Consider the following 26,272-nt stretch of genomic DNA (forward strand, 5'->3'; position numbering starts at 1 on the left):
TTATTAGAAGGCAATGCAGAATAGAAATTTAAAACAATGTTTCATCTTTTTGCTATGTCTAAATTTCAATGAATGCGTTCTTTCTAAGCAACCAAGATTTTACAATAATTGTTATTTAGAAGACACAGTGCTAAAGCTTGACTACTGGTTGCTTGGACGTATTCTATAGACCGTATTGGGAAAATGGGGGAGGAGTGGGCTGTTCATTTCTCTCAGAGTCTATAAATTTTACAGTAAAATGACCATTTTTCTGTACATCTTAATTCTTGCTGTCTTCACTACTATGTGCCTATTTCCAATTTCTTTTGCTAATGTGGAACCCAGCAGCTCTTTGTTCTCATTGTGTCTGTCCTCTCCCTTTCTTTGTGTTGCAGAGATACTGCTACCAACATCTGCCACTGAGCATGCGGGAAAAATCCTTCAATAGATTCTTTACTTAGGACCTTCAGTACTAATATTCCACTTCTCCAGGTTTTAGTAATAACCAGAATATCGAGAAGATGGACCAAAACTTGGAAAGGTGATGGGTGATACAGGTGGTTAGGTGGTGGGCTAGCAAGCTGCAATGCCAGGTAGGGAGAGTTCAGGGTAATCATCACAGGTATTTATCTGATTTATGGAAGCTCTTACCAAACAAGTTAAATGCAAAATACACACCCTGCACACAGATACTAGAGATACTGATTGACAACTAAAGAAGGCACTGTATTTTTGAGCAGGAAGACATATAGAGCCCTTTGTAACACCAACAGATACAATGTGCTAGGTGCTCCAGAGCCATGAAATACATAGACAAAAAGATTGGGTATGTAAATTCCCTGAGCAGGGAACTTTCTCATTTGGAGATGAGAACCAGTTGTGTGGACTTTTCTCATAAAATCTCAGGGTCTTTTCTGAGTGTGTTAAGAACTCAAAATGTTAAGTCAATATTAATTGAATGAAGCTTGATTCTTCTCTTTAAAAGACTATTTTTTTTAAAAGCAGTTACCCAAAAGATATAGAAATAGCACGATTGCAGGTGAGATTAGAAAGTACTGGGGCAAAGCCCTGTTTTTTTTTTTTTTTTTTTAGCAAGTCTGACCTTAATAGCTTGTAAATTATTTAACAGGTGGACTATATACAATTTTACTCATGTTGCGTGCCTGTTTTGTGCACTGCTTTTATCACCAGCTCCTAGAATGTGTCTGGCACAGAGTAGGTGCTCAAAGGCTTTTTTTGTCTAATGAATATATAAATGTGCGGTGCACAGTGTGAAAAAACATGCAGTTTTAGTTTTATTGTATGGCAAACACTGGTGATAATGGAATAGTGTCAGTTTGACTATTTTAGGGTAAACTGAAGTGAAATCTTGGTTCTTTAGCAGCTGACTACTCTCCCTCTCATTCTGTCAGACTCTGCTTTCTTCTTCCTTCTCTTCAGTTTCCTTTGTCCCACCATTTTGTTTTCGTATTACCAATTAGTGGATTATTACTACAGTCATACGTCCTTTCTGCTCCTCGCGTCTATTTTTCCGTTTTTAGGATAACGCTCCCTAGCCCTTTCGTTTTCTATAGGGTTCAATGGCTAATGGCTAGTAAATAACGTCGTTAAGAGTAACAATTTATGTGGAAGGCAGCAACCACCCGGCGCGAGGTGAACTCCTCCGGGTCAGGGACCTGTAACGGCTTCTTTCAAACCCCGCCCCCGGCTCCGAAAACCCTGAGATTCGCGCCAGGCGCCCGGCTGGAGGAAATGCCCGTGGCGGGAAAGTTCAGGCCAGATCCAATCAGGCACCTGGGATTAGGTGGCCTAGGTGGACCCCGCGGCGCAGGACCCCCGCCCACGCTGCCGGCCCCTGGCAAGCGCATCTTTCCAGGGGCGAGTCCCCTACCCCCGAACCCCGCCCACCCAACGCCCCGCCCCCGTTCCGCCTCGGGGCTCCTGCTAAAACCCGGAGCCGCCGAGGTGCCCAGGGGACCGGAGGGACGCACTGAGCATGTGCAGAGCAGCTTGGCGGCGGCTGGCTGGGTCGGAGGCTGGGGCCCGGTGCTGATGTGGACAGCCGACGCTGCCTCAGCTTCAGTGAGTCCAGTGCACGGGCCGGCGCGCCAGGGACGGAGCCGTAGCCTCCCCGCGCCCTGAGCAGCCGGCGCAGCGGCGCGCACCCCCGGCGGCGGCGGCGTTCCCGGGGCCCACGATGATGGCGGAGCAGGTGAAATGCGCCTCGGCGGCGGCCGGCACCGGAGCGGGCTCCGGGCCGGTGGTGAACGCCGAGCTGGAGGTGAAGAAGCTGCAGGAGCTGGTGCGCAAGCTGGAGAAGCAGAACGAGCAGCTGCGGAGCCGGGCGGCCACCGCGGCCGCCGCCCCGCACCTGCTGCTGCTTCCGCCGCCGCCGCCCGCCGCGCCGCCCCCCGCCGGGGCCTGCAGCCCGCTGGGTCCGCGGAGCCCCCCGGCTGCCACCGCCGCCTCCGGGGGCCTCGAGCTGGGGCTGGCGGTGGGCGCCGGGGGAGGCGGCGGCGGGAGCTGCGGCAGCGGCGGCTCCAGCCCCTCGTTCCCGGGCACCTACTGCCTGCCCAGCCCGGCGCCCTCCCTGCTCTGCAGCCTGGCGCAGCCCCCCGAGGCGCCCTTCGTCTACTTCAAGCCGGCGGCGAGCTTCTTCGGCGCGGGCGGCAGCGGGCCGGAGCCTGGGGGCGCGGGGACGCCGCCGGGAGGAGCCGCCGTGCCGCCCTCGCCGCCCCCGACGCTGCTGGACGAGGTGGAGCTGCTGGAGCTGGAGAGCTTAGCCGCCTGGCGGGACGAGGACGACTACACCTGGTATTGCCGAGCTCCGCTCCTTCCCCTAAGACCTCGCCTCGGAGGTCCCCGGGGACGGTGGGCCGGGCGACCCGGGTAGTGGGGCGACCACGTCTTTCGCCCGGGGACTCTCTGGTGGCGTAGCAGGTGCCCAGCCTGGGGACGAGCTGAGGCTGTTCACGGGGCGGAAACCTGTTTTCTCATAGCTCAGGCTGACCCGGCCGGGGATGAACTGGTCCCCTCCATCTGCCTTGTGGTCTGCTCTTTGGTGACCTCATTGGACCCCAGACTCCTCCTTAGTATTAACTGCAAAATCCATGCCATGTTGTTTTGTTGCTTATTCAGCTTTTTTCTAGTCCCTTTTTTGGGAGGAGGAGGGGGATGGGTAGGGATTGGCCTCTGTCTGCGACTGGTACTGCTCTTCCCTTCCAAACCAACACCGCGCAGGCTTTGCGTGCTGTTCCTCCTCCCGTGCGCATCCGAAACCGCTTAGTGATAGATCGCTCCTTAGAGATTTGTTCTTGCAGCTTGAGTTTTGCAGTCGTATGTTTTCATTCGCTGCATTTTCATTGATAGTTTCTCATGTCAGAGACTGATGTGCTTTTCCTTTTTTCAATATGCTGACTTCAACTGGCTTTTCTATTTTCCTATCAAGTAATGGTGTAAAAAACCAGGGTCTTTCAGAGAATGGAGTGAGCTATTTGAAGATAACTCTGTTATCTAGGAACCAAGGCGCTTTCTTTAATTTTAAAATTAAACTGGAGATAGAAGAAAGGTGAGACTAGAGAAACTTTTTAGTTGGTTATCAGGAAATTTGAGGTTGGCTGCGTTTATTCAATTGAAATCTGGTTATCTCTTTTCAGGCATGAGTCCTTTCTGGGGGAGTATCTCATTCCTTCCTCCCCCGCCCCTCACCTTGCTCATGGAATAATAGTCACTTAATGACCGACTGCTTTTGGTGGTATGCTCGTTTTCCTCAGTCAGTAGGCATGGTGGGAAACGGTCAGATAAGTAGAAGCTTCAGACAGGTTGAAAGTATTTAGGTTCATGTGGGGAAAATGAAGAATGTTCACATCTACATAGCATTGGCATGAAAAATTGCTGAACTCTCTTATCTGTTTATTTTAGGACCTTTTATTTAGGACCCTTTCTATTTTTCTAAGATGAGTTTTCCTCACCTTTTTTATATCCTTGTTGTTCATAAATGCAACAGAGAACGGGAGATGGAGAACCCTAAGAGTTTCCTGTTGGGAACCAGCGTTCCTTTTCCCTTACATTCTTTTATGGGAGAACTCCAACTGTAGAGTGCATTCACTAATTGGTTTGAGTCCAAGAATCAAAATACGTGGAGCTCCGATAAACTTTTCAGAGGCACATTTACCATCTTCCTTGGTACTTCACGTTTTGACAGCCTGAAGGAAGCTCAAGTTGTGAAACTCTGGAACTTTACGCCGTTCTTCAGAAGCTACACCTTTAGCTTGGTAAAGGCCAGGCTGTGTTGTAATCTGAAGCTCAGGCCTGAATATGTATGGAAAATACTCCCCTGCTGTTTCTTAGATGATCCCTAATAACTGTAAACCCTTATGCCACGTTCAGATTATTTTAGATTGATTTAATTCCTACTTGGACTTCACCTAAGACAACTACTTAAATTGTGGAAAGAAACTTGTTTTGATTTTTGATGAGGCAAATAGAGGACTAATCCCATGCTTTAAAAATACTAGCTTTTTTCCCCTTTATTATGATACTGTTATTACTATTTTATAAGTGTGTTAGATTGGTGATAGTACATAGCTAATATAATTTCAGTACTATTTTGAATAGACTTCTGCCATATTTAATTATCCAACTATCGCTTGTATTTTGATATCTGGGCTTTCTTTTTGTGGTTTATTTTTTGTCAACGTAACACTGAAGTGACTTTAAAGTCATTTACTTATTGGGATTAGCAAACTATTCCTTCAGATGAGTTGAAACTTTCTAAATTGTAGCAGGTTCTATTAATTTCACTCATCAGGTACGCAGGGGAGTAAATCAAATCAGTGCCTTGGTGCTTTACAAATGTTTCTATAGACAAATAACATACTATTTATAGAGTATCTTTCTCTGAGCAAACCTAGGATTAGAATTCCCGGGTGGAAAAACAGGGAGGGATCATTAGTTTTAGTGGGATACACTTAAAACATTTTTTTTAAAAAATCAATTGATTTACCAGAAGCTTTTCATCAGAACATTTTATACATTGAGATATTTCTGTATTGCAGTATTTCCCCCTTTGATGAAAAAATAATCGACAGGGTTTTACTTTTAAAGTTTAACCCACTTTGCTAATGCTTGCAAAGCATTCTGAGGTTTATTCATCCCTGTGAACTGTACATGTCCCAGTCCTGTGGTCTCACAAATAGGTGGGGTGCTTTTCATTTGAATTCCCTGCCGATGTTTGCAGGATGGCAACTTACTTTTATTTTCTGTGTTTATTAAAAAACAACTGGAGTGGATATATAGTACTTGATTATTCTTAAAATATCTAAAAATAAATGTTTTACATTTTCATTGTAAAAAAAAACACAAACATAGAAGTGGGTATAAAAGTCATAAGTGAAATTTCTGCCTTTTGTTCCCCAAATTTTTACCACTCTTTAGAGTCAGCTGTGTTAACACCGTAAATCCTTCAAGGCTGTCCTCTATACATGTAAAAACAGAATTATACTCGTCAGCATATCAAATTTTTCACACTTTTCTTTCATTGACCATATCTCAGCAGTGTCACTAGGGTTGGTGTCACCCAGTGTGGCAACTCATGGTGTCACCTCCCCTGCCTGTGCTAATTACCATATTCTAGCTAAAACAACAGAAAATTTGACCAAATCAGCGACTAAAAAAGCCCCGGCAGCAACGAAAACAACGTGCGTGCTTGTAGCACCTGCAGAGCGTGGACGAAACCTTGTGACTTGAAGCATCGTTGTAATTGGGCAATAATGACAGTTCTGACCTGAGTTCATTAGAAGATTCAGAAAGCAAACTGGCATAGCAATTTACCCTTGCAGGTATATTGAGAAATGTAAGCTGGGCTTGTGGAAAAAATTTTTGTTGTCGTAACTACCTATAGGGATATTTTTATTAAAAAAAAATACATTTCTGCTGAAGCACTGTACAGAAATTTTGTAGACTGTCATTTTGGTCACCTCTTCAGACAGTGTCAGCTGGTGTGGTTCGCACACCCCCAGTCTCCACCTAGTGACACCACTGACATATCTTGGACATCTTTGCTTGTCTGTGTTTGTAGCTCCACCTCTGCCTGTAACAATTACGTCATTGTTAAAGTAGCAATATTTAGGATTAAGTTACTGTTAAGTGTCTCACCTACAGTTTTTCATGCATTTGTACTGTGGTTTCATCCTAATGGGTTTAACAAAATTGATATTTGGTAATTTGTTTAGAATAGTACTTTCTGCTAAAATGTCATATCTTCAGGAAAGAAAGTTCACAAATATGGGTTAATCATTGAACATTTTAGAAGCTCTTTCATGTGAGTCTTTTCTAATAGAAGGTTAGAATAACTGTTTCCTTTTATTAACAACCTTGGCTCAAGAATTTCATGAACAAGGAAAATAAATAGTAGAACCAATATCTGCTTGATGATAAGAAGCAGGTCATTTGTTTATGAAAAATCAATTAATTCTCTTAGGTCTTTTTTGTTTGTTTTTTTCTGAACAATTATTTAACCTATAAACAGTATCTTCTACTTGTTGAAAAGAAAACTTTCACGTAAGCAGAATGATGTGGTCTGCCTTTTATTTTGATGAAAAGCTTTAAAGCAAAACAGTTACCTATTTCTTCAAGTATTGTACTTGAAGTTAAAGTAGAAAATTAAAGTTGATGATGGTTTCAGAACCTTAATTCCTATTAAGTCTAATTATTTTGGTCCCATAATAAAACTTCACCTCCTGCTATATTGACTCCTCAGTTATCTTACTACTAGTCTCAGTTGTCTTACTACTAGTCTGGCAGTTTTAGTTCTCCGGAAGACCACAGGCTGGAAAATAAAGGGGGAAATCTCAGTGTCAGAAGCAAACGAAAAGCTCAGAAGAATGAAATCTTGATGCACACATGGGCATGGTGTGACTGGGTAATTTGCCAGTCTGCCTGGAAGGAATGTCATAAAGATCCGAATCTCTGTCTCCGTGTCACTGGACTGAGAAGCACCAGGATACCATGAAGAAGAAATCAGATTGATATGAAGTGGCAGTGGGAGCAGTAAGGTGTTAACTGCATACTAGACCTGTCTGTCCTATTTCAGCTCCTTTATTTCATAGTTGAAGGACTGAAGCTCAGAGATGAAATGACTTAGTTACTGGCAGAGCTAAGACTAAAACTCAGATTATTTACAGGTTATTATCAGAAATATTTACATCATTGGTCCCTTCCTCCCCCCAAGCTAGATTGTGACCCATTTAAAAAAAAAGCAAAAACCTGTTGGTTGTCCAGTAGATTCTGACTCAGAGCCATCCTATAGGATAGAGTAGAACTGCCCCATAGGGTTTCCAAGGAATGGTTGGTAGATTTGAATTGCCAGCCTTTTGGTTAGCAGCCGAACTCTTAACCATGCGCCACCAGGGCTCCAAAAAAAAAAAGAAATGCCAGCTGTCACAAAAGACAGCCATATAAGGAAGCATTTATTTTGATGAAGTGGCAATTAGCAGAAAATCAAGACCATGGTGGTGTAGTGGTTAAGTGCTACAGCTGCTAACCAAGAGGTCAGCAGTTCGAATCCACCAGGTGCTCCTTGGAAACTCTATGGGGCAGTTCTACTCTGTCCTACAGGGTCGCTATGAGTCGGAATCAACTCGATGGCAGTGGGTTTTTTTTTTTTTATGGCTAGTGCAAACAGTTAAATGCTCAACTACTAGCCAAAAGATTGGTGGTTTGAACCTACTCGGAGGCACCTCAGAAGACAGGCCTGGAGATTTGCTTACAAAAGGTCACAGCCTTGGAAACCCTATGGAGCAGTTCTACTTTGCATACATGGGGTCGCTATGAGTTAGAATCAACTCGATGGCAACTAGTGGCAACAGCGTGTATAGGGGATTTGGCAGGGATTATTTTAAACATGCCCACCTGGAATGGACAGAAGAAACATTGTTAGTCATGCAAGGGAAAAATGGCAATATGTACAAATCAAGGAAAATTTGATGAACGAGGTGTTCATCTTCAGTGTGTAATACCGAGCCCTGGACAGCTGGCTAAAATCCTTGCCAACTCTCCATCAAAGCTGCTGAGCACCTTGTACTGTACATATGGCGCAGCTAAATTAGAGCACCTACACGGTTTTTGCATAATTGATTTTCAGTGAAAAGACCAGGGGGTGCTGCACTTCCTGACAATGCTAATTGAAAATGTGCAATGTGTTCTAGGAGCAAATGGAGCTGACTGAAGTTGTGCCTGTGTATTTTAATGAGTAACTTTGAAGCACTGAAATGATGCACTGAAATAGAAGTTTGGATTTCACTTGGGGGAAGGGGAAGAGAGTTTGACAGGGGCTGGGTCAGTACTAAAATCCGGACGTCACATGTCCCTTTAATAGTTTCTTGGTGGTAAGTTTGTTTTCCAGTGGATGCCTGGTTTGATCTGAACAGGTGCTGGTGAGTCAAACACTTAAACGGTAAAGAATGGTTGATGGTATTAGTTTCCCTTAAAACTTACAACTGAAATCTCTTAAACTTGCCTGAAAATTGCCACATAGATATTTTTGTGTGTACCATTTGCTTTTGTATTATCTGCAATAGAATGACTGTAGAACCAGGCTTTCACCTGAGAATAACTGAGGTTTTTTTCTCCCTAGACAATTGTAATATTTTCACTTGATGTGTTCAGGGTTGTTGATAGTAGCTTTTGTATTACTTTTGATCTCCCAGAGTTACCAGATATGTTAAGCCAGGGGCCCAGAATATGAAATGTGTGAAAAGGAGAGAGTCTATGAGGATTATAGTTTCTAGCCATGTGCTTTCTGAATTATTAAAGAAAATTAGACTGTAATACTTCAGATGATAGTTTTTATAATATTTGAAGAATTTTCAAGTTTTAAAGGCTTTCAGATACTCTTACCAGATTCCGATACACCATTAATAAACCTACGGAAATTGAAAGTGGCTTGTAAGTCCTTATGAGGTATTTGGTATTAATGATGGTAAAATAACTCCCCAAATCCCCCAAAATTCCACTGCCGTCAAGTCTGTTCTTACTCATAGCAACCCTCTAGGACAGAGTAGAACTGCCCCATAGGATTTCCAAGGCTGCAGTCTTTATGGGAGCAGACTGCCACACCTTCCTCCCTTGATGGCAGAATAGGATATTGTAAATGTTACTGATAAGGAGTAAGGTAATTTTTCTGACTTCTTAGAAGGTTATATCCAATTAGGAGAAATACAGGCATCACCTTGCCGACCATTTTTGAAGACATGCTGTTCTCAGGGAATTTGTAGCTACATGATCTTAGTAATTCATTACCCTTCCTTTTCTATTCTTTATTTTTAAATCCATCACTAGTTCCAAATCCAAAAACCAAACCTGTTGCTGTCAAGTCGATGCTAACTCATAGCAACCCTATAGCAGGTTCAAAGCTATTTTGAGCATTTTATTTAGAGACTGACCCTGAAAATCATCACTTCTGTCTTAATGCTGTATAATTGCATAGTGCTTTTAAAGTTTTATGAAAGTAATATACAGAAATAGTATGTGAATGGCTCATAAGCTCATCTGTAACAATGCTTTTTACAGAAAGCAGCAGTCTTCTCTTCCTTCCCACCTCCAAATCCTTCACACGGTCATCACTTTATACTCCTCTGGTTGTTTATTTTCAATAGTTCTAAACAGTCTATACTTTTATAATCTTAGACGTCTGTGGGCTTATTATGACAGGTGAAGATTTGTCTCTTTTCCCTCATCTCCAATCACTTTTTACCCTTTCCTTTATCTCATTATAGTTTTCATAGTTTTTTTTTTTTTTAAACAATCATTTGACATCTGAGTTATGACTATGGAGTCTCTGGTACTAATGTGCAAGGACCTGGAGTTAGAAAATTAAAAGGGAAGAACATGCTCGACATTTCTTAAGTTGAAAGAACTGAATAAAAATTTCAAGACTTGAGTTGCAATATTGAAGGATTCTATGGGCAAAATATTAAATGGCAGGAAGCATCAAATAAGATGGAAGGAATACACAGAATCACTGTAACAGAAAGAATTGCTCGATGTCCATGTATTTCAGGCAGTAGTGTTTGATCAAGAACCGATGATACTGAAGGAGGAAATCCAAGCTGCACTGAAGGCATTGGTGAAAAACAAGGCTCCAGGAACTGACGGAATACCAATTGAGATGCTTCGACAAATGATACAATGCTGGAATCGCTCGCTTATCTGTGCCAAGAAATTTGGAAGACAGCTACCTGGCCAACTGACTGGAAGAGATCCATGTATGTGCCCATTCCAAAGAAAGGTAATCCAATAGAATGTGGAAATTATTGAACAATATCAGTAGTATCACATGCAAGTAAAATTTTGCTGAAGATCATTCAAAAGCGGTTGTACCAGTACATTGACAGGTAACTGCTAGTAATTCAAGCCAGATTCAGAGGAGGATGTGAAACAAGGGATATCATTGCTGATATCAGATGGATCTTGGCTGAAAGCAGAGTACCAGAAAGATGTTTACCTGTGTTTTATTGACTGTGCAAGGCATTCTACTATGTGGATCACAACAAATTACGGATAACATTGCGAAGAATGGGAATTCCAAAACACTTAACTGTGCTTATGTGGAACCTGTGCATAGACTAAGAGGCAGTTGTTCAAACAACAGGGGGACACTGTGTGGTTTTAAAGTCAGGAAAGGTGTATGTGAAGGTTGTATTCTTTCAGTTTACTTACTCAATCTGTACGCTGAGCAAGTAATCCGAGAAGCTGGGGTATATGAAGAAGAACACAGCATCAGGATTGGAGGAGGACTGATAGCTCATTACTCATTAACCTGTGACATGTAGATGACACAACCTTGCTTGCTGAAAGCAAAGAGGACTAGAAGCAATTAGTGATGAAGATCAAAGGCCACAGCCTTCAGTAAGGATTACACCTCAACATAAAGAAAGCAGAAACCCTCCAGCTGGACCAATAAGCAACATCATGTTAAACGGAGAAGATATTGAGTTATCAAGGATTTCATTTTACTTGGACCAACAATCAACACCCATGGAAGGAGCACTCAAGAATCAAATGACATATCGGCATGGGGAAAATCTGCTGCGAAAGACCTCTTTAAAGTGTTAAAAAGCAAAGATGTCACTTTAAGGACTAATGTGTGCCTGACTCAAGCCATGGTATTTTCATTCACCTCATGTGCATGTGAAAGCTGGAAAATGAATAAGGAAGACCGAAGAAGAATTGCTGACTTTGAATTATGTTATTGGCAAAGAATATAGGATGTACCATGGACTGCCAGAAAAATAAACAAATCTGTCTTGGAAGAAGTACATCCAGAATGCTCCTTGGATGGGAGAATGGCGACACTGTCTTCTATACTTTGGATATGTTATCAGGAGGAACTAGTCCCTGGAGAAGGACATCATGCTTGGTGAAGTAGAGGGTCAGTGAAAAAGAGGAAGACCCTCAGTGAGATGGATTGACACAGTGGCTGCAATAATGGGCTCAAACATAGCAACAATTGTGAGGATGGCTTAGGACTGGGCAGGGTTTCATTCTGTTGTATATTGGGTTGCTATGAGCTGTACTGACTGGATGGGACCTAAACTAATAGTGCTATAAATTTCTCTATGATTACTGCTTTAGTGGCGTCTGGAAATTTGGTATGCTGTATTTTTCATTTCCATTCACTTCAGGATACTTACTTCCATTTTGATTTTTGATCCTGGGTTATTTAGAAGCATTAGTTTCCAAGTCTTTGGTTTTTCAGGCATCTGTCTATTGTTGATTTAGTTTAGTTCTGTTCTGCTCAGGGAACAAATGTTGTGTGACTGGAATCCTTCAAAATTTCAGAGTTGTTTGGACCAGAATACGTTCTTTTTTCATAGTTGTTATCTGTGCACTTAAGAAAAATTCTGTTGCTTTAGGTTGGAGGTCGAATTTGTTGATAGTATTCAAATCTATATGCTTCCTGATTTTCTACTTTTATCAATTATTTAGAAAAGATTATTGAAATCTCCCACTATAATTATGAATTGTCAATAATTTCTTACTCTCCTATCAGCTTTTGCTTTATGTATTTTAAAGCTCTGTTATTAGGATAACTACCTCTAATAACTTCGGGATTGTTCTGTCCTGTTGAGGGATTGGCCTCTTCATCATATGGAAATAACCTTGTTTAGTTCTGGTAAATATTTTTTTTTTGTTTAGGAATCTGCTTTGTTTGATATTAATACAGCCACTTCAGGTTTCTTTTGAACAGTTTTAGCATGTGTATCTTTTCTGTCCTTTTACCTATTTGGGTGTTTATATTTAAAGTGTGTTTCTTGTAGGCAGCATAGAATTGAATCTTTCGTGACCTTTTAAAACTCGAGGAAAAACTTGCCCACGCCTATCATAAGATTTCCTATTCCTTTTTATTGGCTAGATTCCTGGATAGCACGTATGGTTTCTCTTGACTGCTAACCAAAAGGTTGGCATTTAGAACCCCCCCACTGGTGCTATGGGAGAAAGGTCTGTCAGTCTGCTTCCATAAAGGTTATAGCCAAGAAAGCCCTGTGGAGCTCAGTTGTATTGTGCATGTAACACATGGGTTGCCATGAATCAGAACTGACTCGACCACAAGGGTTTTTTTAAACTGGGATATCCAAGGAGCCCTGGTTTCACAGCCGTTAAGTGCTTGCCTGCTAATTGAAAGGTCAGCAGTTGGCACCCACCAGCCCCTCTGAAGGAGAAAAATGTGGCAATCCATTTCCGTAAAGATTGCAGCCTTGGAAACCCTGTGAGACAGTTCTACTCTGTCTCTGTCCTATAGGGTCACTATGAGTCAGAATTGAGTCTATGGCAATGGGTTTGGTTTTGGTATAGGATTATATCCAGTGCTTGTGCCTAAAGCAGCCATTGGGCAAAGGGGTGTAATGGAATTACTATGATTGGCTAAGCCCAGTGCATCTCAAGGGATGGTCTCCAGATCAGCAACATCAGCATCACCTGAGAACTTGTTAGAAATTCTTTGGCCCCACCCTAATCCTACTGAATCCGGAACCTAGGGGATCTGGTTTCGCAATTTGTGTTTTAACAGCCTTCCAGGTGATTCTGATTCCCCAAAGCTGGAGAAAGACTGGCTTAGAATAACCTTTACTTGGGGGTCCAAGGAAATATACCTAGTTATGGAAAGTTAAGGAGCCTGTTGCAAGGGAAGGAAGAAGGGATGGATTTAGGTAGATAGGGCCTAGGAATGTGGGTTTTTAATTAATCATTATATGCCCTGTAGAGGCAGGACTGTCGAAAGACTGATATGTTAGAATTAATATGTATGCGTGTGCATATATGTCTGTGTATCTATCTATATTTGTTTATCTGTGTATCTGTCTACTTATCTATAATAACAGGAGTCAGCCATGTCAAAATCAGGCCCAACGCCTGTTTGTATGACTAGTAAGCGAAGAATGTTTTTTACATTTTTAAATGACTGGAAACAAAAGTAATACTTTATGATGTGAAATTATATTAAATTCAACTTTCAGTGTCCATAAGTAAGGTTTATTGGGACATAGCCACGCTCATGCGCTAACGTCTTGTCTGTGGCTTTCTGGCTGGAGTGGCCATGTTGAATAGGTCCGATAGAGACTGTGTGTCCCGCAGCCTGAAATATTTGCCATCTGGCTCTTACCTTACTCTGACAGGTGGAAATCCTGACTACAACAGTTAAAATATGAGTAATGAAGTACAAGTTATTTAAAGAAGATATGCTAATTAGAATTATGGTAACTTTGATTAAAGGAGTGGTACTTTAACAAGATTTGTAATTATAATAGAGCTTAGTATAACAGGGTCAATTACTAGAGCCAGTGATGGGGAAGAGGGAAAGTAGTGATTTTCTTTCTTTTTAGTTTACTGTTGGTTAATCCTCAATATAAATGTTTTTCTATAACCTTGTCACTGAAAATTTACCTTAGTTAAGCATACCAATGAGAGAAAAACCTTCATTATGACTTCAAGTGCCTCAAGGTGGTCATTTTCATACTGCCTGTTACTAATGTAATGCTCTAGAGGCTGAGAGTGAACTGTTCCTAAGATATAACTTCTAAAGTTTATTTGGTATCTTAGTTATCTAGTGCTGCTATAACAGAAATACCACAAGTGGATGGCTTTAACAAAGAGAAATTTATTCTCTCACAGTCTAGTAGGCTACAAGTCCAAATTCAGGGCATCAGCTCCAGGGGAAGGCTTTCTCTGTCAGCTCTGGAGGAAGGTCCTTGTCATCAAAAATCTTCCCTGGTTGAGGAGCTTCTCAGTGCAGGGACCCCAGATTCAAAGGATGCACTCTCCTCCCAGTGCTGCTTTCTTGGTGGTATGAAGTCCCCCCACTCATTGCTCACTTGCTCACTTCTCTTTCCTTTTATCTCTTGTAAGGTAAAAGGTGATGCAGGCCACACCCCAGGGAAACTCCCTTTATATTGGATCAGGGGTGTGACCTGAGCAAGGGTGTTACATGCCACCCTAATCCCCTTTAACATAATCTAATCTTGCCTCATTAACCACAGGCAGAGATTAGGATTTACGACGCACAGGAAAATTACATTAACCATAAAATGGAGGACAACCACACGTTACTGGTAATCATGGCCTAACCAAGTTGACACATATTTTTGGGGGACGCAATTCATGACATTCGGCTTTAATGAGAAAGAAGCACGTACCAAGCTAACTGTAGATTTGAGACAGAGGAAATATCTGATTATTTAAGTGTTCAAGAAACCAAGGTTGTACTGACTTTCACTTGTTTTTACACTTATCTTTATAAATACAGGTAAGATTTGCTTTGTTTTCCATATTATGTTTATATATATTAGCCCAAGTTCATGTAAAATTCTGTTGCTGGAGGACTAGATGAAAATGCTCATTTCTAGAAATGTACAGTGAGGTAGTAAAATCATCATGGTGCATTTCAGCGTTAGCTCCGTAACAAAATCCCTTGATCTCTGACCCCGAGACACAGTTAAGGGGGTGATTGTTAGATCTTTTCTAGAAGTCCTTCCCACCAGGCTGTAGAAGGTTTTATTGTATTTGGGGATTCCAGTTAGTACCAGTTGCCGTTGAGGCAGTCCCAACTCACAGTGACCTCCCTGCCTACCCCGATACCCATGTGTGTCCCACAGGTTTTTAGTGGCTGATTTTTCTGAAATAGATCACCAGGTCTTTCTTCTCTGACACCTCTGGGTGAACTCGAACCTCCACCCTTTTGGTTGGTAGCTGAGCGTGTTAACTGTACGACCCAGGGACTCTATTTGGGGATATTTGGTCATTAAAGATGATTTTTGGTACTTAGAAATAATCAAATGTGAGATCTATTCCTACAGAAATGATTAAGTGCGTGTTGTTTTCTCCAGAAGAGAGTTAACCTCTATACGCTATGCAATACCTATAATGTATTTTTTTTTTTTTTTAAGGTTGTATATTAGCTCCTCCAAGACATTTGCCTCATCAGAGAAATCCATGAGTCCTTTGCAGTGGTGTAGACATGTCCTGGATAATCCAACTCCCGAGATGGAGGCAGCAAGACGTTCCCTGTGCTTTAGGCTGGAGCAAGGTAATTTTGAACCTGTGTATTTACATTTCCAAGCTCTTGCCACCATCACCTGTTTTTGTTGTTGGTTTCAGAATCTACATTTGAGTTGAAGAACCTTAACCGGAGGTGCAACTATGGCATGGAATTCACTTCCCATGTGCTATACAACAGGGTTTCTCAGTATATGGCGTATTTAGCTTTATGTTTGTTTTTAGCGAGTTTTCTTTTTTTTTTTTTTTTTTTTTTGGCCTGTTTGTATTAGAAAGTAGGAGCACATTTTTTTAAATCTCTAGTTTTGCTTTCTATTTGCAAATGTACCAATAAGTAAGATAGGTCAGTCTTAACTTCTCTGGGGTTGGCAACAAGGTTACGTGGCTGAATTCTAAGGTAGAAATATATATTACACACAAACTGGGTTCCACTGGGACCTGGCTACTGACCTGACTGATCATTGAGCTTCTTAAATGTTTAGCTGGATGTGTAACTGGAGTCCTAACCTTTATAAACTGGGAAAAAATCTTCCTAATATATGTGATATTAGTTAAACCCCTGTTGGTCTCTATAACTTGAGTAAAGAAAAATTTAGAACAATTGTAGAAGGAAAAACAAAAAGAAATGAGTAGTACTCAGCTCCTTGATGTTTTGATAAAGTAGGCAATTTACAGCTGTGAGTTATTTACGCTTTTGGCTTGTCTCTTTACCTCCTGGTATCTATTTCATTATCTAGGTTTGCTCTTTCTATTGGACCACTTACATTCAAGTCACACAGTGAACATAACAGTGCATTTTTTTTCTTTTCGTGATAAAAATATATATAACATAAAAATTTTTCATTTAAACATTTTAAGTGTACAATTCAGTGGCATTAACTCTATTCACAATGTTGTACAACCAGTACCACTATTTATTTCCAAAATAAAGTGAAGATTTCTGCCCCTTCCAGATTAAAGAATAATTGGGGGTAAGGCCAAGGGAATCTGCATTAACAGGTTTACCTGGTGATTCTTATGCACACCGAAGTTCAAGAACCCTGCCAGTCGAGCTCTTCAAGGTTAATGAAGAGTTATAAAATATTTGGACATAAGACAAACACACTATGTTGTTGTTGTTAGGTGCTGTTGAGTCAGTGCCAACTCATAGTGACCCTGTGTATAACAGAACGAAATACTACCTGGTCTTGCACCATCCTCACAGTCGTTGCTGTGTTTGAGCACATTGGTGTAGCCACGGGGTCAGTCCATCTCATTGAGGGACTTCCTCTTTTTCACTGACCCTCTACTTTACCAGATGTGATGGACGGTCCCTCCTGATAACCTGTTATAAGTATGTAAGATGAAGTTCGCCATCCTTGCTGCTAAGGAGCATTCTGGCTGTACTTCTTCTGAGGCAAATTTGTTTGTTCTTCTAATAGTTCGTGGTATATTCAATGTTATTTGCTAACACCGTACTTCAGTGGCATCAATTTTCAGGTCTTTCTTATTCATTGTATGCGCATGAGATTGAAAATACCATGGCTTGGATCAGGCACACTTTAGTCCTCAAGGTGACATCTTTGCTTTTTAACACTTCCAGGAGGAGTTTTGCAGCAGATTTGCCCAGTGTAATATGTCCTTTGATTTCTTGACTGCTGCTTCCATGGCTTGATTGTGGATCCAAGTAAAATGAAATTCTTGACAATGCCAGTCTTTTCTTTGTTTAACATGATGTTGCTTATTGGTCCAGTTGTGAGATTTTTGTTTTCTAATCCATACTGAAGGCTGTGGTCTTTGATCTTCATCACTAAGTACTTTGAGTCCTTTCACTTTCAGCAAGCAAAGTTGTGTCATCTGCATAATGCGGGTTGTTAATTAGTCTTCCTCTAATCCTGATGCCCTGTTCTTCATGTAGTCCAGCTTCTTGGATTATTTGCTCAGCATACAGATTGAATAAATATACTGAGAGGATACAACCCTGACACACACCTTTCCTGACTTTAAACCACACAATATTCCCTTGTTTTGTTCAAACAACTGCCTCTTCATCCATGTACAGATTCTGCATACGCACAATTAAGTGTCCCGGAATTCACATTCTTTGCAATGTTATCCATGATTTGTTACAATCCACATAGTCAAATGTATTTGCGTAGTCAATAAAACACAGGTAAACATTTTTCTGGTATTCTCTGCTTTCAGCCAAGGTTCATCTGACATCAGCAGTGATATCCTTTGTTCCGCCTTCTTTTTTGAACCTGGCGTGGATTTCCAGAAGTTCCCTGTTGACATACTGCTGCGTCCAAACTTTTTTGAATTATCTTCAGCAACATTTTACTTGCATGTGATATTAATGATATTGTTCAGTAATTTATGCATACTGTTTTTTAGTTGGATTACTTTTCTTTAGAATGGGCACAAATATGAATCTCTTCCAGTCGGTTGGCCAGATAGCTGTCTTCCAAATTTTTTGGCATAGACGAGTGGGCGCTTCCAGCATTGCATCATTTGTTGAAACGTCTCAATTGGTGTTTAGTCAATAACTGGAGCCTTCAGTGCTCTTGGCCTTCATCCTTCAGTACCATCAGTTCTTGATTATATGCTACCTCCTGAAATGATTGAACGTCAACTAATTATTTTTGGTACAGTGGCTCCGTGTACTCCTTCCATCTTCTTTTAATGCTTCCTGCAGCTCTGTTTTGCCCACAGAATCACTTAATATTGCAACTCAAGGCTTGAATTTTTTCCTCAGTTCTTTCAGCTTGAGAAATGCCAAGCATATTCTTCCCTTTTGATTTTCTAACTCAGTTCTTTACACATTTCATTATAACACTCTGTCTTCTCAGCCACCCTTTGAAATCTTCTATTCATCTCTTTTACTTCATCATTTCTTCTTTTTGCTTTAGCTACTCTGTGTTCAAGAGCAAGTTTCAGAATCTCTTGTGGCATCTATCTTGGTCTTTTTTTTTTTAATGACCTTTTGCATTCTTCATGTATAATGTCCTTGATGTCATCCCACAACTTATCTTCGATCATGCGTGTTCAATGCATCAGATCAACTCTTGAGATGGTCTCTAAATTCAGGTGGGATATACTCAGGGTCATACTCTGGCTCTTGTGGACTTTTTTATTTTCTTTAGCTTCTACTTGAATTTGCATGTGAGTAATTGATTGCCTGTTCTGCAGTTCGTCCCTGGCCTTGTCCTGACTGATATTGAGCTTCTCAGTTGTCGCTTTCCACAGATGGTGATTTCATTCTGGTGTAGTCCATCTGGCAGGGTCCATGTGTGTAGTCACCTTGCCATTGGTGTTGTTGAGAAAAAAAGGTATTTCAAGTAAAGAAGACATTGACCTTGTAAAATTCTATCATTTGACCTCCAGCGTTGTTTCTTTCACCAAGGCCTTCTTTTCCAAGTACTGATCCTTTGTCTTTGTTTCTAACTTTCCCACTCCAATCACCAGTAATTCTCATTGAGTCTTAATTGCATATTTGTTGAATTTCATACTGCAGAAATTGGTAAAAATCTTTAATTTCTTCATCTTTAGCCTTAGTGGTTGGTGCATAAATTTGAATATTTATATTAACTGATATTCCTTGTAGGCATGTTGATACTATTCTGTCACTGACACCATTGTACTTCAGGATGGATCTTGAAATATTCTTTTTGACAGCGAATGAGATGCCATTCATTCCTCTTCAATTTGTCGTTCCTGGCAAAGTAGATCATATAATTGTCTGATTCAAAATGGCCAATACCAGTCCATTTTAGCTCACTAATGCCCAGGATATCTATCTTCAAGCATTCCATTTCATTTTTGTCAACTTCAGTTTTCCTAAATTCATACTTTGTATGTTCCACATTCCAGTTACTAATGATGTTTGTAGTTATTTCTTCTCATTTTGTGTCATGCCACATCAGCAAATGAAGGTTCCCAAAAGCTTTACTCAATCCATATCATTAATGTCAACTATACTTTGAGGAAGCAGCTCTTTCCAGTTGTATTTTGAGTGTCTTCCAACTTGAGAGGCTCATTTTCTGGCAGTATATTGGACAGCATTCCACTGCAGTTCATCAGGTTTTCACTAGCCAAATATTTCAGAAGTAGATTGCTAGGGCCTTCTTCCCAGTCTGTCTTAGTCTAGAAGCTCCACTGGAATCAGTCTACCATGGGTGACCCTGCTGGTATTTGAAATACTGGTGGCAAATCTTCCGGCATCAAAGCAACGTGCACGTCACCACAGTGCAACAAACTGACAAAGGATGGTTGGTACAATTAATGAACCAGTATTATTATAAAGTCCATAGTTTACATTAGGGTTCACTCTTTTGTGTTGTACAGTCCTTATAGGTTTTGGCAAATGCATGATGTCATGTGTCCAGCATTATAGTATCATACAGAATACCACATTTTTTTCCCAAATAATTTGTGTGTTACAGGTTTTTTGCCAATCATGCAACCACCCCATGTGTTAGTTTATAAGCATGCCATGCCAATTAAAAAAAAAAAAAACTTTTTGTTGTGCTTTAGATGAAGGTTTGCAGAACAAACTAGTTTAGCATTAAACAATTAATACACATAGCGTTTTGTGACATTGGTTGCCAACCCCACGACATGTTAACAGTCTCCCGTTTTAACGTTGGGTTCTCCGTTACCAGCTTTCCTGTCCCCCTCCTGGCTTCTCATCCTTGCCCCTGGGCTGGTGTGCCCATTTAGTCTCATTTTGTTTTATGGGCCTGTCTAATCTTTGACTGAAGGGTGAACCTCAGGAGTGACTTCATTACTGAGTTAAAAGGATGTCTGGGGCCCATACTCTCAGGGTTTCTCTAGCCTCTGTCAGGCCAGCAAGTCTGATCTTTCTTTTTGAATTAGAATTTTGTTCTGCATTTTTCCCCCAGCTCTGTCTGGGACCCTCTAGTGTGATTCCTGTCAGAGCAGTTGGTAGTGGTAGCTGAGCACCATCTAGTTGTGCTGGAGGCTGTGGTAGTCGTGGTCCATTAGTCCTTTGGATTAATCTTTCCCTTGTGTCCTTAGTTTTCTTTATTCTCCCTTGCTACAGACTGGGGGAGACCAGTGGAGTATCTTAGATGACTGCTCACAAGCTTTTAAGACCTCAGATGGTACTCACCAAAGTAGAATGTAGAAAATTTTCTTTATAAACTGTGTTATGCAAATTGAGCTAGATGTTCCCCAAGACGTGCCATTTTTTTTTTTTAACATGTTGCTGACTTCAGTTGAAACAAAGAAGACATAATTAAACTGTGAAGTAAGCATACGTAAGGTAACCTAATGGTTTCACTTAAGACGATCTGATAAGGTTTTATGCAGCTGCTGAGCTGATGCGCTGTCAGTTATCAACTTAAATCAATAGAAACAAACCCACAATTTTGATTGTTCATTTTCCAATTACTGGGAGACTACTAAACTCAGCACATGACTTGACTACGGCTTATACGTTCATTATACAATTATGATCAAAAGTAACGTTTATGGACTATTTTTATACACATAAGCAGGAGATTAAAGGAGACCAAACATTATGATTTACCTGTAATATGGGAGGATGGGTGAATGAGGCTGAAATTCATTTCTGGAAATGTCCTGAGACATGCTCAGTATATACATGGCTGCACTATGCCAGAACTATTTCACTTAATTTTGTCATTTCCACGCATGATGAGTGTGGATGTGTTATTTACATGGACATGTTATTTGCGAAAAATTAATGGTAGTTTTACTGCCCTACATATGCCTTGTGTTCCACCTATTGAACCCCCCTCCCCCCTCAACCCCAGGTGGCCACTAATCTTTTAACTGTCTCTCTAATTTTGTCTTTTTTCATAACGTCATGTATTTGGAATCATAGTACGTACCTCTTGCATAGTGGCTTGTTTTATTTAGCAGTATGCATCTAAGGCTCCTCCATGTCTTTGCCCTTTCATAGCTGTTTAGCTTATTTCTTTTTTTGTCACTGAATACTACTCCATTGTATGGATGTGCCACAGTCTGTTTATGTTTTTTCACCTGTAGAAGGACATCTTGATTGCATCCAGTTTTTGGAAATTATGACTAAAACTTCTATAAATATTCATGTTTAGGCTTTTATGTAGACATACATTTTCAACTCCTTTGGGGAATACCTAGGAGTTTGATTGGTGGGTAGTATGATAATCTTACCTTTAACTTTGTAAGAAACAGCCAGACTGGCTTCCACAGTGTCCCTACCATTTTGCATTCCCACCAGCAGTGAATGGGGGTTCCTGTTGCTCCACATCCTCACCAACATTTGGTGGTGTCAGTGTTTGGATTTTAACCATCTTAGTAGGTATTTAGTGGTGGTATTTTAAATATAATTTTATTTATTTGTCATTGTTGGTTTAAGATTTAAAGATTATATCAGGGCAATACTTTCAGGGTTTCATCCAACCTTCATACCCCAGAAAGTGTAGACTCCATGAAACTTTAAAATTTTGTTCCACAGTTTCCCCCTTTTGATCAGGATTCTTGTATAGAATCTTGATCAAAATGTTCGGTATTGGTAGCTGGGCATCATCTGGTTCTTCTGGTCTCATGGCAATGGTCGCAGTTGTTCATGGAGGCAATTATCCAAACATTCCATGTCTTCCTCCTGTTCCTGACTCTCCTTCCTCCATGTTTTAGGTGAATAGAGACCAACTGTTGTCCCTTGGATAGTTGCTTGCAAGCTTTTAAGACCCTAGGCACAACACATCGAATAGGTGATAGAACAGAAGCACTAAGCATTTTATTAAGCCAGTTAACTGAGATGTCCCATGAAACAATGACTCTAAACCTCTAAACCAAGAAACTAGATCCAGTTGGCTTGGTTGTACATAAGCAACCTCAGCAGCTCAGCAGCTCCTTTTTTTTTTTTTGTTTGTTATTGTTGTAAATATATCTGTCACACAAGTTTTGCCAGTTCAGCTTTTTACAAGTGTATGACTTATTGACAGCAATTCAATAATCAGCTTTTACAATAACTGCCCTTAATCAATGTGATATTTCCATCATCATTAACCACTCCTTTCCCTCTTCCTCCCACCCCTGATAACTGTTAATAAACTTTGATCTCTATACATTGACCTTTTCTTGTCTTTTTATATAAATGAGGTCATACAATAGTTGTCCTTTTGTGATTGACTTACTTTACTCAGCGTGTCTTTTAGCTCCATCCACATTGTAAGTTGTATATTGTTTTAATTTACAATTAATTACAAATAATGTTGTGTAACTTTCCATGTGCTTATTTGCTATTTGTATATCTTCTTTGGTGAGGTTTTTGTTCATATGTTTTACCTATTTTGTAATTGAGCTGTTTATTTTCTTATTATTGAATTTTAAGAATTCTTTGTATGCTTTGGATATAAGTCCTTCCTTATATATGTGTTTAGCAAATAGTTACAGTTTCTGACTTGTCTTTTCATTCTTAACAGTGTCCCTTGCAGAGCAGAAGTTTTTAATTTTAATGAAGTCCAACTTAATATTTTTTCTTTATGGATCATGCTTTTGGGGTTGTACCCAAAAAATCCTCACCAAACTCAAAGTCACCCAGATTTTCTGCTGTATTATCTTCTAGAAGTCATATAGTTTTGCATCTTACATTTAAGTCTATGATTCATTTTGAATTTTTGTGAAGGATATAAGTTCCATATGTAGATTCATATTCATTGTTTTTTTTTTTTTACATGTGGATATCCAGTTGCTACAGTATCATTTGTTGAAAAGTCTGTTGTTTCTCCATTGAATTGCCTTTGGTCCTTGTCAAATATCAATTGACTGTATTTGTGTGGGTCTATTTTTGAGCTCCCTATTCTGTTCCACTGAATACCATACTGTACTGATCACTGTAGAGCCTAGTGTTTATGAGAAGAAAATCACCCATAAGTTACAGATTAATTTCCTCATATAACATGAGGAGAGGATCATAATTATGAGAAGCCAGACCTGATGGGGAGAGCTGGTCTTGTATTCTCTTCTTCCTTGTTACCTCTTGTACCCTGAGTACTTAGCCTATGCTGTTTTCTTGTTTGTTAGTTGGCTGTCATTCCTTGCTTAAGTATCTCTAGGAACACATATAACTAAGAGTTTTATATGCTTGGTTTCTGTAGGTACATTGGGTGGCATTTCTCTCAAGCTCATCTCTGATTGTAATATTGCCAGTGACCTCATTTGGATTGTAACTTCTTGAAGGACCTCTGTTTTTTTTTTTTCTTGCTGCCTGTCTTCTCAGTTTGGTTGTTGTTTGAGGAACCCTACATAAAAGAGTAGAATTGCCCCATAGGGTTTTCTTGGCTGTAGTCATTATGGAAGCAGATTGCCAGATCTTCCTCCCGTGGAGCCACTGGATTGGTTTGAACAACCAACCTTTTGGTTAGCAGTTGAGTGCTTACCATTTGCATGACACAGGTCTCAATTTCATAGGGACCTCAAATACCTTTGGTGCTGTATCTGGCAATTTTGTGAATCAGCAACTAGAGAACAAAACTTGGTAAATTAAATGAGAATACATGGAAAGTATTCAAGTTTTGTAATGATGTTGTGAGAGCAGACTTATTAAAATTCTGCCCTTCTGCAGAAAGTTTGTTTTGCTGAAGGAAATGAGGGAAAGAAAGGAATGTTTAATAACAGATTTGATTTCATAGGGAGAACACTTCCACACTATAACTGTTTTAAGAAATGCTTTGTTTTCACAACTGCAATTTTAAAAATGAGTTAAATGCATTTTCGTTAAGACACAGTAAGATAATTGTTTTCGGTTTAAAATATATGTATTCTATGGATGACTGATAGGTATCTAGCAGCTAATCTGTCTGAAGCTGATCCTGAAAGTTTCATGAAAAAAACAAAACCAAACCCAGTACCGTAGGAAATATTGACTTTCTATTTTATTATAGATTCCCAAACTTATTTTCCTTTGTTCCAAACTGGTCTTTAATATCTAAGTTTTATAATTTATGAAATCTTTTCTATCAAGTAGTCAGCACAGGCAAAGTTATTTGCTTACTCAGCCTCTTCTTCATTTGTATTTATTTTGTAGCGTTGTTGTAAGGGATAAAATCAGGCTGTTTATAAAGCAGACCTAGTAAAGGCTTAAATACTCCCTTAATATATTTGAATAGTATGACTGGCTTTTTTGGATAACGTACAGAAGGTAATATTAAAAGTAAAACAGCTAATCGCTGAAAGTTAAGTCTTAGACACGTGTTAATCTACTGTCTGCTGGTACAAAATTAACTAAAAAAGCCTGGAGTAATATTTTCTTTTTTTCCCAAAACTCTGGGCACTGATTTGAATTTGTAATATTAGACAAAGTTCGCTATCTTGGTTGGCTTTTTTTTGAAAACAGTCCTAATAATGTTTGTTATTTTCCATTTGGAAGCATCCTGTTTTATGAACATCTTTTTATTTAATTTTTAGTATATATATTTTCTTTCCAACTGCATTAAGCACTTAAGGATAGGGAGCTATATCTCAATTTATTTTTGAATTACCAGTGTTTAATATGTATACTTTTTAAAACACGCTGAAGCTCTGCATATTTGGTTTCTGTAATTGACTAATTTCTGAGTACATTTAAATTCCTTAAAGGACAAAGAACTTTCATTGAACATTTGATATTATAAATGTCATCCTACTGGCCCAGTCCCCCCATTTAAAACAAATCAGATGGTAGTGCTCACTAAAATGTTAGTTCTGAGGGTATGGATTTGATTCTGTTCACTGCTGTATCCCTCCCAGTACCTAGAATACAGTAGTTCCTATCACATTGTAAGGGTTGAATGAAAATTGTTGACTAACGAATGAAAGAATATGTTGGAAAGAGTTTTGATCTAGTAGTTAAAGTTAGTGTCTCCCAGTGCCTCAGCCTTATTTAACTCAGTGATTGAGAGCTTGGCATTTGTCTCCAATTTCTTGCCTAGTGAGTGGGGACATTTAATAGGTTTTATAGGGCTATTAGAAAGATTTCCAGCAACGTTGAAAGTGACATTTCTTTAAAAATGTGAAATGCTATGTAACAATAAGGGGACATTTTTAACATGTAATTCCCCTTTATTCAGAAACCAAACCTAAAAATACAGGGAACTCTCAGTTCGCTTACTTATAGTTTATAGAAAACAACATTTTTTTCTGGGGTGGGGGGAGTCTGTTTGTTATACTTATTAATAAAGGTACTAATTATTTTAAATTGAAAAGTTTTATAAGTGTAGTTTATTCAACAATAGTAGAAAACTCAAGATAACTTCTTTAGTCTATATCTTTCCTTCTGTTTCTTCTTAGTTTATATGTATTTCAGCTCTGACATCCCTATCGTTATTCTCCCTTCCCTCACCTTCCTACCCATCTCTTTAGAATAAAAATAACAAATTCCCCATGAAACTTTCATGGGTAGAATTAACTCACATGATATCCTAAATTGTAATAAGGCCAATCTAGAGTTTTTATTAAAACTTTATCATGAGGCTGGGATGTTAAATAACCAAATAATGATCAAAAGCTAATCTGAGTAATTTGAAACATCCAATATGTGGCTCAGTTAATTTGGGGCCAGTTAATAAAAGCTTATCTTACCTTAAGATACTTGGACGTCCGTAACTATTCAATCAGGACAGGTCACATTTGAAGAACGTGGGTGTAGTTCTCACAAGTGTAGCTCTGTACAGTTACTATCTTGGGTTATGTTTCCCTGTGACCATCTCTCATCTCCTCTGGGATTCCATGCTAAGGAAATGTGAATAGATACTAC

At 39.8% G+C, this 26,272-nt stretch overlaps 1 protein-coding gene across 2 annotated transcripts in view; it reads left to right on the plus strand.

Annotated features, from left to right (window-relative positions):
* Positions 1-1,999: 1,999 nt before the first annotated feature.
* The window catches only part of SLAIN1 (SLAIN motif family member 1), a 60,291-nt gene continuing 36,018 nt past the window's right edge, over positions 2,000-26,272 (plus strand). For both annotated transcript variants that reach the window (XM_049853094.1, XM_049853095.1), the window contains exons 1-2: positions 2,000-2,793; positions 15,420-15,559. In XM_049853094.1, coding sequence (XP_049709051.1) covers positions 2,177-2,793; positions 15,420-15,559 — 757 coding nt within the window. In that variant the 5' untranslated portion in view covers positions 2,000-2,176. The remainder of the gene's footprint in view (positions 2,794-15,419; positions 15,560-26,272) is intronic.

The sequence above is a fragment of the Elephas maximus genome, chromosome 14, assembly GCF_024166365.1.
Source record: "Elephas maximus indicus isolate mEleMax1 chromosome 14, mEleMax1 primary haplotype, whole genome shotgun sequence".
Taxonomy (NCBI): domain Eukaryota; kingdom Metazoa; phylum Chordata; class Mammalia; order Proboscidea; family Elephantidae; genus Elephas; species Elephas maximus.